The sequence below is a fragment of the Rhincodon typus genome, chromosome 25, assembly GCF_021869965.1.
Source record: "Rhincodon typus isolate 14 chromosome 25, sRhiTyp1.1, whole genome shotgun sequence".
NCBI lineage: Eukaryota > Metazoa > Chordata > Chondrichthyes > Orectolobiformes > Rhincodontidae > Rhincodon > Rhincodon typus.
This window is the reverse complement of record NC_063356.1, coordinates 35630056-35644087: the sequence shown is the minus strand read 5'-3', so window position 1 is coordinate 35644087 and position 14032 is coordinate 35630056. Positions and strand designations below refer to the sequence as shown.

The 14032-nt window shown below is 37.6% G+C and overlaps 2 protein-coding genes across 2 annotated transcripts in view; one reads left to right on the top strand and one right to left on the bottom strand.

Moving 5' to 3' along the window:
• LOC109913838 (cadherin EGF LAG seven-pass G-type receptor 2-like) overlaps window positions 1-14032 on the top strand; it is a 990249-nt gene that overhangs the window by 72197 nt on the left and 904020 nt on the right. The gene's annotated exons all lie outside the window — the stretch shown is intronic.
• Window positions 6123-10119, bottom strand: LOC109937389 (colipase). The gene is made up of 3 exons (XM_020535967.2): window positions 10019-10119; window positions 9257-9379; window positions 6123-6763 (listed from the first exon to the last, which is right to left on the bottom strand). The coding sequence occupies exons 1-3, from the start codon at window positions 10097-10099 to the stop codon at window positions 6608-6610; spliced, it is 360 nt and encodes a 119-aa protein (XP_020391556.1). The 5' UTR covers window positions 10100-10119; the 3' UTR covers window positions 6123-6607.

Sequence of the window (14032 nt, the reverse complement as noted above, 5' to 3'; positions counted from 1 at the left end):
CTGTGTCTGTCCTGTTGGTGGGTGGGACATATCCAGAAATGGTGACAATGTTGTCTGGAACATTGAGAGTAAGATACAATTCTGTGATAATAACGATGTCAGGCCATTACTTGACTAGTCTGTGAGACAGCTCTCCCAATTACTCGTCCCCAGATGTTGATAAGGAAGACTTTGCAGGATTGACAGCACTGAATCAGTCATGTTGTTTGCAGTCAATGTGAAGTGGTCCATCAAGTTTCATTCCTTTTTTGAGACTCTTTAATAATTGATACAATTGAATTTCTTGCAATGCCATTTCAGTTGGCAGGCAAGTGTCAACCGTGTTGCTATAGTTCTGGAGCTATATATAAACTAAACCAGGTAGGTACAGCAGCTTACCTTCCTAAAGGACCTCAGTTAACCAGAACGCTGCAGGCTAACCTTGCAATGGGCCTGATTCACATACACCCATCATCCCTGACTGGATGATGAACATGGAGGTGAGCTGCTAATTGGCTAATACAAAAAAAAAATTGCTGAAAGATATGAAATCCAGCCTTATGCTGCATGTGCATGGCACATCCTGACATTGTGAAATCTCCAATACAAATGCAAGGTTTTCTTCATTCTTTCCTCTCTCCCTTAAAGATTTTAGGAGACCTCATGTCCCACAGGAGTGAAAGATTTCTGCCATGCTGTTCTGAACATTGGAAATTGCTTCACTTAAAAATTTATAAGAGTGAGCAGTCATGAAGTAAATAAGCTCTTCTCACTCATACCTTTGTGTACTGAAACATTATATTTAAGCTATTTGTGGCACACATAATTCGGCATTTTGCAAACACAGGTCAAATCAATGGCAGCACGCCTTCCATTTTTCACATTGATTTGGGCATTGACTCTACATTTTCTCTTTTCTTTTGTCAAGTTTTAGAAGCTAAAGTGCTTTTTTACTAAAAAGAATTGTTTTCAACAAATATGTTCTGAAGTAACATGATGTTGACTGTTCATTCAGAAAAATATCACAACAGATTGTTTTGTGTACAAGTTAAAAATTCTAAGATCAGTATTAAAAGTTCTTACTCTCGATTCAGTGATAGCGCTCATGCCTCTGAATCAGTAGGGTGTACATTCATACCCTATTTCAGATGTTTGAGCATCGAAACTAGGTGAAATCTTTAGTGAGGTACTGAGGAAGTGCTACACTGTCTTACAACCAGATAAGGAGGGAAATCAGTTCTGCTCTTTTTAATTCGTCCTCAGTCAGTCACAACAACTTTTTTTTAACACACAGCTATCACAATTCAATTGAACTGTATTAACCAGACCAAAATGAAGGAGCCAAACTATTAGTTTTTCTTGTGCTAAGAAAGAAGAATTATATTCCTCACTGACTCCAAAAATATAGGAAAAACACAACATCAAACACACGCACACAAAAAATAGTTTAAAATGGAGCGTTTGTCTTATGGAGAGGAAGAATTAGCTGTGCTTTGTTAAAAAGTCCGGAGAGTCTATAAAACCAGATTAGACATTAGGAAGCATGCAGCAGGGGAATCATCGCTTGGTTCCCCAAAGCCTGTCCTCCACCTACAAAGCAGTAGTGTGATGGAACATTTCCCACTTGCCTAGGTTAGTGCATCTGCAACAACATTCAAGAAGCTTGATACCATCTAAGAAACCTATTTGATTCGTATCACATCCGTATTCACTCCCTCCACCGCTAATGCTCAGTAGCAACAGTGTTTACCATCAACAGGTTACACTGCAGAAATCCACCAATGCTACTTAGATAGCTCTTTCCAAATCCATGACCACTACCAGAATAATGGTGGTAGTCAGCTTGGAACATCACCATTTGCAAATTTGCACCAAGCCACTCACCACCTTGATTTGGAAATATATTGCTGTTCCTTCTGTGGTCGTGGGTCTAACTCCTGGAACACACTCCCTACTGGCATAGTGGGTGTACCTACAGCAAATAGACTGCAACTGTTCGAGAAGGCATCTCACCACCACCTTCTCTAGGGCGACTAGGAATGGGTAAGAATATTGGTCCAGCCAGCAAGACACACATGCTATGAATGAAAATAAAATGGATATGTGGAAAGAAACTTGCAGCTTCTTCTTGTTACTAATTCACGTTTCTTTCTCTCTTTCTATACCTTGCAGCTCAAAGCAGCCATTGAAATATGTCTATTTGTGTATTCCTGAGTCTGCTAGATGTGTTTCATTTGTTCCATTTAGGTTCCCTGGACATGATATGGTCAGGTGATCAGTGGAGGTGTTTTAAGTGAATTATTATCCTTTCCAAAAGTCACTACTTCATGAAGATTTCAAGTATTAAAATCAGATGACAGAAGTTGATCATCAATAATTCATGTTTAACATTATTGTAACAACTGTCAATGCCATCTTTCAAATCATAAGAGCAGAAGTAGGCCATTCAGCCCATCAAGTATGCTTCTCCATTCAATGAGATCATGGCTAATCTAATGGACCTCAACTCCACATCCCTAACTTTACCCCCTAACACTTCATTTCCTTACTGATTGAATCTGTCTATCTCGACCTTGAATATACTAAATGAACCAGACTCTAGTAAAGAATGGCACAGATTTACTACCATCTGAGAGATGAGATATTAAACTATTGTATTGTCTATCCTCTCCAGGCACATTTTAAAGAATATGCTGGAGCATTAAATATGCGTCATGAGGGTTCTTAAACGCTAGCTCATACGGCTGTCAATGTTCTTAGAGGAGAAGTATGTGTCGGTGCCCTTGGAGCATTCCCTGAGATGTTGATGCCGATGTCCAACGTGGAGGTCATTTGGAGGAAGTAATGAGCTGAGGTTTCTAGGCACCACTCTGGTTTCCATGCTACTTGCATCATTTGGTAAGATAGAGTAAGCTGAATATAAATGAGGCAAGTTGGGCCATTGACCAGGTGCTTAACAAGCAGTTATCCCTTTTTAATTGGCATTTCGCTACTGCCTAGTGAGAAACTCACCAGAGTGCATGTAAAAACCAGAAAAGATGGAGTAAGATGCTCCTGACATTGAGACAGGCCTTGCTGAACTTTTCATCTAATTCTCAACGTTTCATTAATAGCCCATGTCATTCACACCCCTAAAAGATACTGCCCATTACTTTTTCTTATATCAGTATTACTCCTGATGTTTATCCGTGGTGGATACCAGATGATAGACAGTAGATACAATGGTGAATGCTGTAATATTTTCAGTTTGGTTTTGTGGAGGTATCAGGGATCTGATCTGCTGGGCAGAGAGCCAACAAGTCTCAATGCTGCCTCCACGGTGACAGCTCATCGGTATCATGCCACTTGGGCACTTGAACAGCCAGTGGCAGGCCTTTCCTAGGATCAAAGACACTGGGAGCACAAAGCCCACCTTGTGAATCACAGGGCAGCAGGCCTTTCGAATGGCAGCACCACTGGGGAAACCATGGCTACTGTCAGAATGACACCTCTGGGGGTACCCAGAATTGAGGAGTGACCCACAACACAGATAAGTAATGGCCAGAAGAGTTTCACAGTTAGAAGGTAGCAGAAAAAAGTGATATAGGGAGACCAGCAGTAAGGAAAAGGTTTTATCCCCTGCTTTCCAAAGTCTCGTGCCTTGATCAGGTACTAAACACTTTGGACAGGGGACTTCCAGCAACTCCCCTGGCCCCACAACCCCTCCAGGAGATCATAAGGAGTCCGTAGAGTTTTACTTATTCCTCATGTGACATGCCAATGAATTGATACCAGTGAAGGAGGGATCAGGCCTTTAAGTGGTCATTAATACTCATGTAGTAGGGTGGAATGTCTAACCATGGGTCTTCCTGTCCTGATTTCATTTTGACAAAGGTGCGGAAACAATGAATGTCAGACATGCCACTATCCAACCTAGTTTAATGACTTTCCTGCCTCCAAACAAGCCTCGAAAGAGGCCAAAAATGTCACCTTTTATCTAATGAAAAGTAACTTCAAATTCAGAATTAATTTTATTTAGAATCTACAATAATGTCAAAAATAAGATATTCATCTCATTAATCTAGTTGCATTCCGGTTCAATGTACAGTGATGATGTGGCATTGTTCCAACATATTAAATCAGGCAGCCTCCTAGCTAAGACGTTTAATAAGAAGTGAGACTCTGATTATTGCTGCTTGGTCTATGATTGTAACATCAAACGAAAGTACAAAATTTTGATCATATTGATATTATTAAGAAACTAACTATTAGAACAAATATATTTCAGGGAAGTCAGTACAAGAAGACACATTTTAAATGGAAATACTTGCCTTCAATGTGGCTAGAGTGTTAGTTTTAAAACAGTGGTCATCAGCAGAAGGACTCCAATGTAAAAACTTGAACATAGTCAAGTGAATAATATAGATTTTAAGTGTTAAAGATTTGGTGACATCCATAAAGAGCCAAAAGGAAATATTTGCTGCGATCTCATTAAAATTATTCTGGTGGGCTGGAAGTACTATTCATAGTGTTCATATGTCTTATCAGGGAACAGGAACATGCGTGTTAATTAAAGACAATTAAAGTCATTTCAAGGGGTGCTGCTCTGTCTGCAGACAACAATGGGACCTCCTTACCTGAAGAACTTGGCTGGAAGATGTCCAAATAGAAAAGTTAGGCTTTCTAACACCATATTGGAGGCCTTTATCAAGGTGGTGGACAGGAGGAATGTGATCCTATGTCTACCAGTGGGCAGAAAGCCCTTCTCACAACAGCTCCATTGTCAGTAAGAAGCAATCGTTGGTGAAGTTAAACTCAATTCAAACCTGAAATACCAAAAGAAAGCTTAATAATTTTACCCGAGTTATCACGATAAGAATTGTGCTTTCTTGCATTCAGTTCACCCCTCTAGCCTCACTATGGATAATACTTTGTCTGTACTTCTCTTTATTCTCCTATAATCAGTGCAACATCCTTTAGTCCACCTCTATGCCTCATACTGAAATATAATCATTATAATAACTGCATGTCTGATAACAATACAATATTCAACTGAAACGAGATTTTTATTGTGCAGTCTGATGCCATACTATGAATTTAGGTTCAAGATAGACTGGTAGAGGAGAAGGCAGAGGCAAAGCCTACCTTCAGGCTTACACTGCAAAGGAACATGATTACTATACACTCATACAAAATGCTATTATACATGGTAATCATAAATAAACCAGGGTCTGGTCTTCTTATTATAATAATTAAGTACAAATGTACCTTCTTCATGTGTTCATGCCCAGAGGACTCTGCCTCTAATTCTAGAGTGCAAAGTGATGTCTGGTGTAATGTATTTTGTTGCAGCTTGCAGTTTGGTGTAATGTCTAACTCTGCCCACATTGTGCTATTTATGCTTAGTTATGTGCATTCTGTGACAACATCACAAGGTGCTCCAGAGCCTCTCACACAACATCAAGGACATTCTTCAAATACTTAACAAGATTATCATTGATGCACTTGATCCTTTTGTGCAGGAGGTGGTTGCATATGTCTTGGAACAGGACATTGCCTTTGGAAGAGACCACACCCACCTGTTAATTCTAAGGCCTGAGAATAAAAATAGGTGTTACTCTCCCTGTGAATGGTGGACCACTACATTTTTCATTCTCAAGCGAAGACCAAAGAAAGAAACACATGCAGAGGATTCTTGAGAAGTTTTCCAAAGAGCTATTTGATCCTGTGGTGATCACCTTGTTCTGAGTTCTTTAGACTCAGAGCCTAATTTGTGGTGTTCTATTTTACATGTAGGGCCTATATATTTTGATGTGCTCTCCTATCGATTATCTGGAATTAAATGTTATCAAGAAACTGATGTTGATCTGAGAGCAAATCAGCTGTGGCCATGTCTCCTTCTATTCCTGAAATGAAGTTCAACTGCCTGAATATCAACACTCATCTCTGCAAATTATACTTATAGGAATTATCCCAAGCACTTTATTATCAACTGACTCACAACACTTGGTGATCACATTAACTTACATTTGCATATATGTAATGAACATTTTATAAATTATTGCCTAGAGAAACACTTTTTATTTTTGAAATAATTCTCAATGAAATGAAGCAACGTAAAAAGTCAATTGAGTGTATAATTCATGTAATAGATGTTAGGATGGTCGGATAAATCATTTTTTTTATTATAGTTTTCAGAGCAAAACATCAAAGTCACCGAAACAAAATTAAACTGAAATCATTTGTTTGAGCAATATCATCATTTCATAATTGTTGAAAGTTAGATTTCAAAGAAGTAAATTTGCGGTTCTAATATCCTGAACCTTGTGCAATATTGTCCTTTCTTTCATAAACATGGATTCAACAGTGGATAGATATAAATTGTCATTGTAAAACATACAAAAGATTGCAGAAAAATAGCATGCCATAATAGAATGAATAATTAGAAGTATTAGCATATTTGAACTGAAACATTGAAAGTTTTGTATTGGTTCCAAAAATGGAACATGATTTCATGCAACAAGTTGCTTATTAGATAAGAACAGATGTCTGCAATCTAACTTGTCTTCATATCATTGTATATTCAGATATAGATATTGCAATTTTGCATTGATTGAAGCAAAGATTGTCGATAGAGAGCAGATTGACATTATTGCACTCTGTCTGGCTTGATGGCTTTAGCTATATCATTTGGGTCCTTGCAGGTTCCAAAGTTAGTGTTTGTTATTGAACCAATGATGGATTTATCGCCGTCACACTTCAGACCATTTTCACAGGGACATTTGTAATAAACATTATACAGGAGCTGAAAAAAAAGACAGTTTTAATATTTCCTTAATTTCATAAATAGATTGAGCAAATTAGTGTTGCTAAGATTGGAATTTTTTTAAAAAGCATCAATCAGGAGTTGTTACATGTCAATACTGTGTAGCAATTAATCAAATTGTATTCATCATTTCAGTCAGTATAATACCATTATAGTAAATATGGCAAACATTGACAGCAAACAAACATATCTGCCATCCCTCCCCCTCCCTCAATTACTAATTTGAAGACCATTAATGACAATTGTAAAAATGCCTTTGGCACTGGCCATCTGCCAGGCTGAAGATACATTAGAAACAGTTGGCATAAAATTAAGCTCAAATATAGTAGATATCAGTATGTAAATCAACTTAGAACCCTTAAAGAATTCGCTCCAAAAACAGGGATTGATTTATATGCCAAATAGAAGAGTGAACCACCAGCATAATTGTGGGTTCTTACCATTTTTTTTGTTCATCACTTGGGGTCTACTTCCAACTTGCAACCTGGCCGTATTAACTGTTTGACCCATTGCACATGGTTATAAGGTTCTGCTAAGTAAAACATCCAGTTGTGGAATGAACAACTAAGGCTGACTACAAATGTGGGAAAACATATCTTGACTGAAGGTGGGGCAGCAGGCTTAAACCTATACACTGAGTATGTGTAAAATCAAGATTTTTGGGAATTAAGTGAAGAAGAAAATGGAATATATATGCTGGTTGACTTAAAAGTTGCCATGTGAATTTTTTTTTTTCAAAAGGAAAATAATAGTTTCCACGTGCTTTATAAAAAGGCTTTAAAATAACTCCGGTGGGATGGCACGATGGCTCACAGCGCCATGGTCCAATTCTTCTCGAGTGGCTGTCAGTATGGTTTGCACATTCGCCATGTCTGTGAGGGTTTCTTCCTGGTGCACCAGCTTCCTCCCACAGTCCAGAGGTGTGGATTGGCCATGCTAAATTGTCCATACCATCTAGGGATGTGTAAGTTAGGTGGTATTAGCCATGGGGAACACAGGGATAGGATAGGAGATGTGTCTTGTTGAAATGTTCTTTGCAAGGTCGGTGTGGACTCGATGGGCCAAATAGCCTGCTTCCAAACTTTATGGACTCTATGATTTTATGATAATACTCATGACTTGGTGGTAGCAATAAAGCCTTTGAGTTAAAGAGTTGTGGTTCCAGTCTCACCTCAAATCTTTGAGGAGAAAATGAAGGCTGACATTCGAGTTCAGTAAAAAAGAATGCTGCATTGTCAGAGAGGGAAATTCAGAGGAGATGGTAAAATGAACCCCTCTCTGTACTCTCAAGTGGAAATAAATAGTTATGTGGCATTGTTAAGAGCAAGCTCTCCCTGTTATCCTGGGAATATTTATCCCTTTATTATTAAAACAGATTAAACAGTCATAACACAGTTGAGATACCATGCTTTGTACAAACTGACAGCTGCAATGCTCCCAATAGTTAATTCATCGTAAAGCACTTTGGGACATCCAGAGGTCACAAAAGTTGCTCTAAAAATGCAAACTTTTTTAAAGAATTGTAAATAAACTGATAGAGGAAGATTAATCCATGCAAAAAATGTTGCAGAAATTCAGATTAGAAATATTTATTTATACCATGGGCTGAATTTAACCAGAAATTGATGACATGTCAAATTTAGCAAATTTCATGAACAGTTTCACCTCATGAATACAATCTTCCCAAATATGCCTCATTACCTATGCACCACCTCGCCACATGCCCCATTCATCATATTCTCCAATTGATCACAGTCAGAAGCACTGCCATATTTAAAGTCCATTGTATATCCTGTCAAGTGCTGGTAGTCCACAGCTGCCTTGCAGAGATTCCTCAGATATGTTGGACAAAGGGAACTTGACATCCCACCTTTCTGACAAGAACTTGGATATCTTAATAGACATGTGTGTATATGGTTGCTACCCATGGAGTGTGACCAGAGGCATTGGTGGCTAGAGTACAAGATAGAACTCTAGAGTTGTCAGGTTACCGCTCTGACTTTAATGTTGAGAATTTTTGCCATGTAGTTTCTATCCAGTGGAGGGGGATAATGAGGATGTTAATACATGCAAATAGACCTTATTGACTCTTTGCAAGAAGTTCATCTCACCATTGCCCACTTGATTGGAAAACGAGAGTTTTTGCTTTAAACTCAGGAATCTCATTACTGCTGATCTCACATGAGTTTCCCAACATTCTTGCCAATGCCGACATTGTTCAATGGCTGGGAAAATTCAACCCACTGTCTTAACATGCTGCACAAAAATTTCTTTGCAGAACAAATAACTTTTGGAGTATAATAATTGTTATGTAGGTGAATGGAGTTCCAAAGTAATAATGAACTGCAAAGCAGTCTTAGTACCAGAATGATACAGTGAAAGGAATAAGCTATTCGTATATGTTTAGATGCCCCAGGTAATGGTGGGCAAAATTGCTCATAATTTTGGTATTGAAGTTAATTGGATACTTACATGATTTGAGCATGCATCTCTTTCAGCACCTTTAGAAGCACACCTTGCAAGACTCAGTCCAGTGTCTCTCTGGCAACATCCACTCTTGCATTGAAAGCTTCCAATGCAGAGCTCACCATTACTCTTTAGAAAAATAAGACAAATTTTCGGAGTGTTAAGATCCATCAACAAAACTAACTGGGTGATTATGAAATATACCTTTGAAAAAATATTTCCACCAGGTTCTTTCAACCATGTACCTTCATTCTGTGAAGAAATGCCCAAATAAAGACTGCCATTACCTGTTTGGATTGCATGGAAAATCTACAAACTATGAGACATTTTTTGAGATATCATAAATAATTTCTGTACCACAATCAATGATTCAGGTTTCTTCTGAGATATTTTACTTATCAGATGTATTTTTGTCAGGCTTTCCATTAAACACCTCTTTTGCTAAAACCACAGAACAGTTTTAAAATTTGTCACACTGATTTATTCAATAATAGAAACAAGAAAACGTTCTCTGAAATGCTTTAATGAATTTTGCTGCGTGTTCTCCCATTCCTATTCTATAAAATGAGCAGAATAGCTGTGGATACCTCAGAAAACTTGCATCGCTTTCAGAATTTCCATCAAATTTAGTTCAGATAGAGGCATTCCAAGGAAATTCACCTCTAAAAGCATGGCACTAGATCAGTTATTACTCGTGTAACCTCTTTCTTAACCTCATCACTGTTCACTGTTATTGCATTGCTTTGTATACATTTCGCGTGACCGTACCAAGTTCAGAAACAATCCTTTTTCTGGAGCAGCTATTCCCACTGCAATGCAGCATGCCAGGAAGACCAAAGTTACCTTCATGTTGCACAGTTGTTGACAATTATTAGTGCAATGAAGAAATTTCAATTCTTGCTTTTATAGCTATCCAATAAACTATATATGCAAGTTAATCATTAAACTTGATCTTTTTATTCCCTGCAATACTATTGCTTAATACTATTCAGTATGGTTATCAGTGTGGGATTTTGACAGATGTCATGATTGTAAGCTGTTAGTCAAAGTTGACTGTTCCCCTTTGCTATATTTTCACTACCTTCTTTGATTTCAAACAGATGTTCTGTAAAACTTTACTCACTTACAATGTTTAACATTCACACTATATTAGTTGCTGTTATCAGTTCTGAACCACAGACGCTTATTTGTAACTCCAAAATGCTTAGACATTGAACAACTTGACAGACTTGATAAATTACTCATGGTAATGGATAATGTGGTTGATCAAATCATAATTTTGAGCAATTCAGCAGATTAAAAGTGCACTCTATTGGTGGATACATTGGCTAGAAAGGGGATGCATTAGATGAGACAAATTATCTCTTTTTGTGCTTTTCTTCCTATAATCTTGGTTAAATATGCTTACAATTCACAACAGTATCCTTGGGCCCAGAATATGGGAAAACAAATCGGCCAGGCTCTAAATTAACTCATTCAAAAGGCACACAGTTTAACAGAGAGGTTTATATAGGCAACCTCTCCTCCTCCTGACTGCTACCGCCCTCTCACTTGAAGAAATACTTTTCTTTCAGTAAATTCCAACAATCATCCCATGAAACTTAATTACTTTGCTTTTATAGAATTTTCAATAAAACTGAATTACAATTCATAGTTGTACTTGATCCCTATACCTTGTTTCAACAGAATAAATTACTTTTCCAGTCTCATCGAGATCCTGGTGCTACTCGTTAATCCTGCATTTTATGCAAAATAAGATGCACACCAATTCACAAATTGTGCTAAAATATTTCCCTATTTTTAATATTGACAGTTTTCAACTTGGCATGTCAGATGTGGTTCAGTTGGTAGCACTCTTATTTCTGAAACACAAAGTTCTAGGATCAAGCCTTACTCCAGAACTTGAGGAGGAAAAAACTGTCCAATATAGTATTGATTTGGCATGAAACAATCGAAGGTGCTGTGTTTAAAATGGGACATTAGACTGAGGCCTTATCCACCTGTACAGATGAATATAAATGATTCCATGGCACAGTTTTGAAGAAGGGCATGACAGCTATTTCCCAGGATGTATCCCTCAAAAGTAATCACTTAAAAAGTGATCATCTGATCACTATTATATCGCTACATCTGAATGTTTGCTGAGCACATACTGGGTACCACATTTCTTATATTACACCAGTGACTAAACTTCAAAAAATACTTCATCGACTGTAATTGACACATCTGGTAATTGTGTAAATTGCTATGTAAGTGTAGGTCTAATAGGATTGGCAATAGCACAATAATAAACTTGTTTTGCTCTCCCTTGCTTTTACACTGTCCGCTGGAATCAGCCCTGCATCCTATCACAATGATTTCTGCTTAAAATATTTTCAAACAAGAATAAGTCGATTTTGGATAGTGTTATCTTTGACCAAGTCATTCTGTATCTTTACTCTTTGTGATGCCAGTACTCAGTTCAATAGTAATTTATACTTTGGTAATAACAACAGCTGTTGACCACCTTCCTTGACTGAATTTATGTAAAATTCATCAAAGCACACAAAAGGTCAAATTAAAGGTGATTTTAAATTTGTTTGCTACAGGCTAATTCTTCTTTATCACTACTTGCAAAATGTTACAATAAAATCCAATTACTCATTGATACTCTTACTAAGCCGCAGGTTAAATTATTCCATTCATTGCAAATCGACCCTTTAATTTCCCCATGTATTGGATAAACAATAATAAATGTCTGTCTACAAAATAAAAACTCCTCCTATTTTTATGTTCCCAACTGTGACTGTGTTTTTTCACTGGTCCTTGTATGTCTAGCCAGTACAATGATATGGAATGATAAAGTTGGGAACTGTGCACATTTTATTGTTGATTTTATAGTTCTAAGTCTGTATTGATGCTCTTAGCTTTATCCTTTGACACTTACACCTCTGCTCTCTATTTACACATGAAAAGCAGTTTCATTAAGACAGAATATTTGCTCAACACTTGCAAATAATCATGAAAATGTGCTTCTGTAGTAACTATTAAATAAATTAATGCTGTTATGTTGGACTGCCCATAAACATCTTGAAAGACTACTTATAAAAAATACAGATGAAACATTTCATAGTCTTCCATTAAGGCAAATTCAAATTGTTACTTGCTTATCAAGCTGCTCTCCCATAGGGGCAATAAATTGCGGAGTATATATGGTGATCTTGGGCATTCTATTTTTGCTCATAATGCACAAAGACAAATAAATGGCAGTGAGCTTGGCCTGAATTAGTGTCAGGACAAAATTGACTAGGTAGTTGTTTGCTGATCCATCATTAGTGCTAGCTAGGCATATTTGATTGACAAGCAAGCAGTTAATTCAATGTGAAAATTGCTGGTGAATTGTTGAACTATTGTTTCATTCTGCTGTCATTTATTTTGAATTTCCAATTCCTTTAACTACTTAAAAGCAGAATGGCAGAAACCAGTTGAACGTGGAATTTGACTAGTACAGAACTTCCCAGAAACCAGGGAGTTGATTTCATCTTGCTGACATCCTCTTTACGATTAAATATGAGGCAGTGGATGTGAAGCAGCATGTGAAATTGAATTACCAATATACCAACAAATCTGATTCTCAGGTGGACATTGATTTAGGTGGCATAAGCTCCTGTTAGTAACAATGAGGGTCAGACTCTTAAACAGGGTTTCTTGATTACCACCTAAGATCCACACTCCATACCTTTGTATCAATAATGCAAAACAAACTATGGATGTGATCTTGCATGTGGAAATCTAAATCCTTATGCAAATACATGTACTTATAACTGCTTAATGAGATAATGTTCTTTAATCATGTGGTCACTGTGCCAATGAATTCTCTAAAAGTCTTCCCTTGACTGACCATGATATGATTATTAGGTGGTGTGTGGCAGTAATGTCTTTAAGGGTTGTGGTTTAATACTCCATTCTGATTTTAATCCCTTTGGCATATAATTTTGTGTGGGTGTTCCAAATTGCTAAAACTTGAGTCATGACATTGCAATTAAACATTGAGTTAGAGCAGAGCATTGGGGGTCAGAAATTCATGAGGATGGATTAACCTTAAGTCACGCCCTTTACGATACAGATTTGGGTCTCCCCTGGAGAGCTGATGTTAGTTGCCAGCTGTAGATGCCACAGCCTTAAGAGAGACACCTCCTGCATCAAGACCATTTAGGCTGTTGTCACTTGCAGCAACTTCCAGAGTTAATTCCAGGGGTTGAGTCCACTATGCTCTTTGCAGGAGCTAACTGAAAATCTGCCTGTAATTCAACAAAGCCATCTCACACTGAGTCGTTCACTTCCTTTCTTAATCAAGGCTAACAGTGGCACTGACTTCCCACAAAAATCCTCAATCATTCTCAGAGAGGTGCCGCTCATTGGGAAACAAGTGTAGTGTATTGAATGGTTTCTAATTTTATAAAGAGATTTTATTTTGAAGAAGAGATGAAAAACAACAGAAATAAATGAAAGTCAGAGCCAATATAATAAAGTAATATAAGTAAGCAAAGTAGGGTAAGGAATATAACATTAGCACAAGGGAAGTAAGTTTATAGCATTCTTATATAAGCATAATATTTTTTATAAACAAAGAGAGTATCTGAGAGGCTGAGGGGAAGTTATGGCAGCAGAGCTCACACCTATGAGATGCTCCTCCTGTGCCAAGTGACAAATCATGGAAGTTTCAGTTGTTCCTGGTGGCCATCTGTGCAGGAAGTGTGTCCACCTGCAGTTACAGGCAAATCACATTTCAGAGATGGAGTT

What these genes read in the sequence shown, in the direction of transcription:
- LOC109937389 (XM_020535967.2), bottom strand. Translation starts at nt 10,099, where the DNA reads ATGAAGGTAACTTTGGTCTTCCTGGCATGCTGCATTGCAGTGGGAATA. An exon ending in AAGGATTGTTTCTGAACTTG is followed by an intron (nt 9,380 to 10,018) that starts GTACGGTCACGC and finishes ATTTTTCTAAAG; the next exon opens with AGTAATGGTGAGCTCTGCAT. An exon ending in GAGATGCATGCTCAAATCAT is followed by an intron (nt 6,764 to 9,256) that starts GTAAGTATCCAA and finishes CTTTTTTTTCAG; the next exon opens with CTCCTGTATAATGTTTATTA.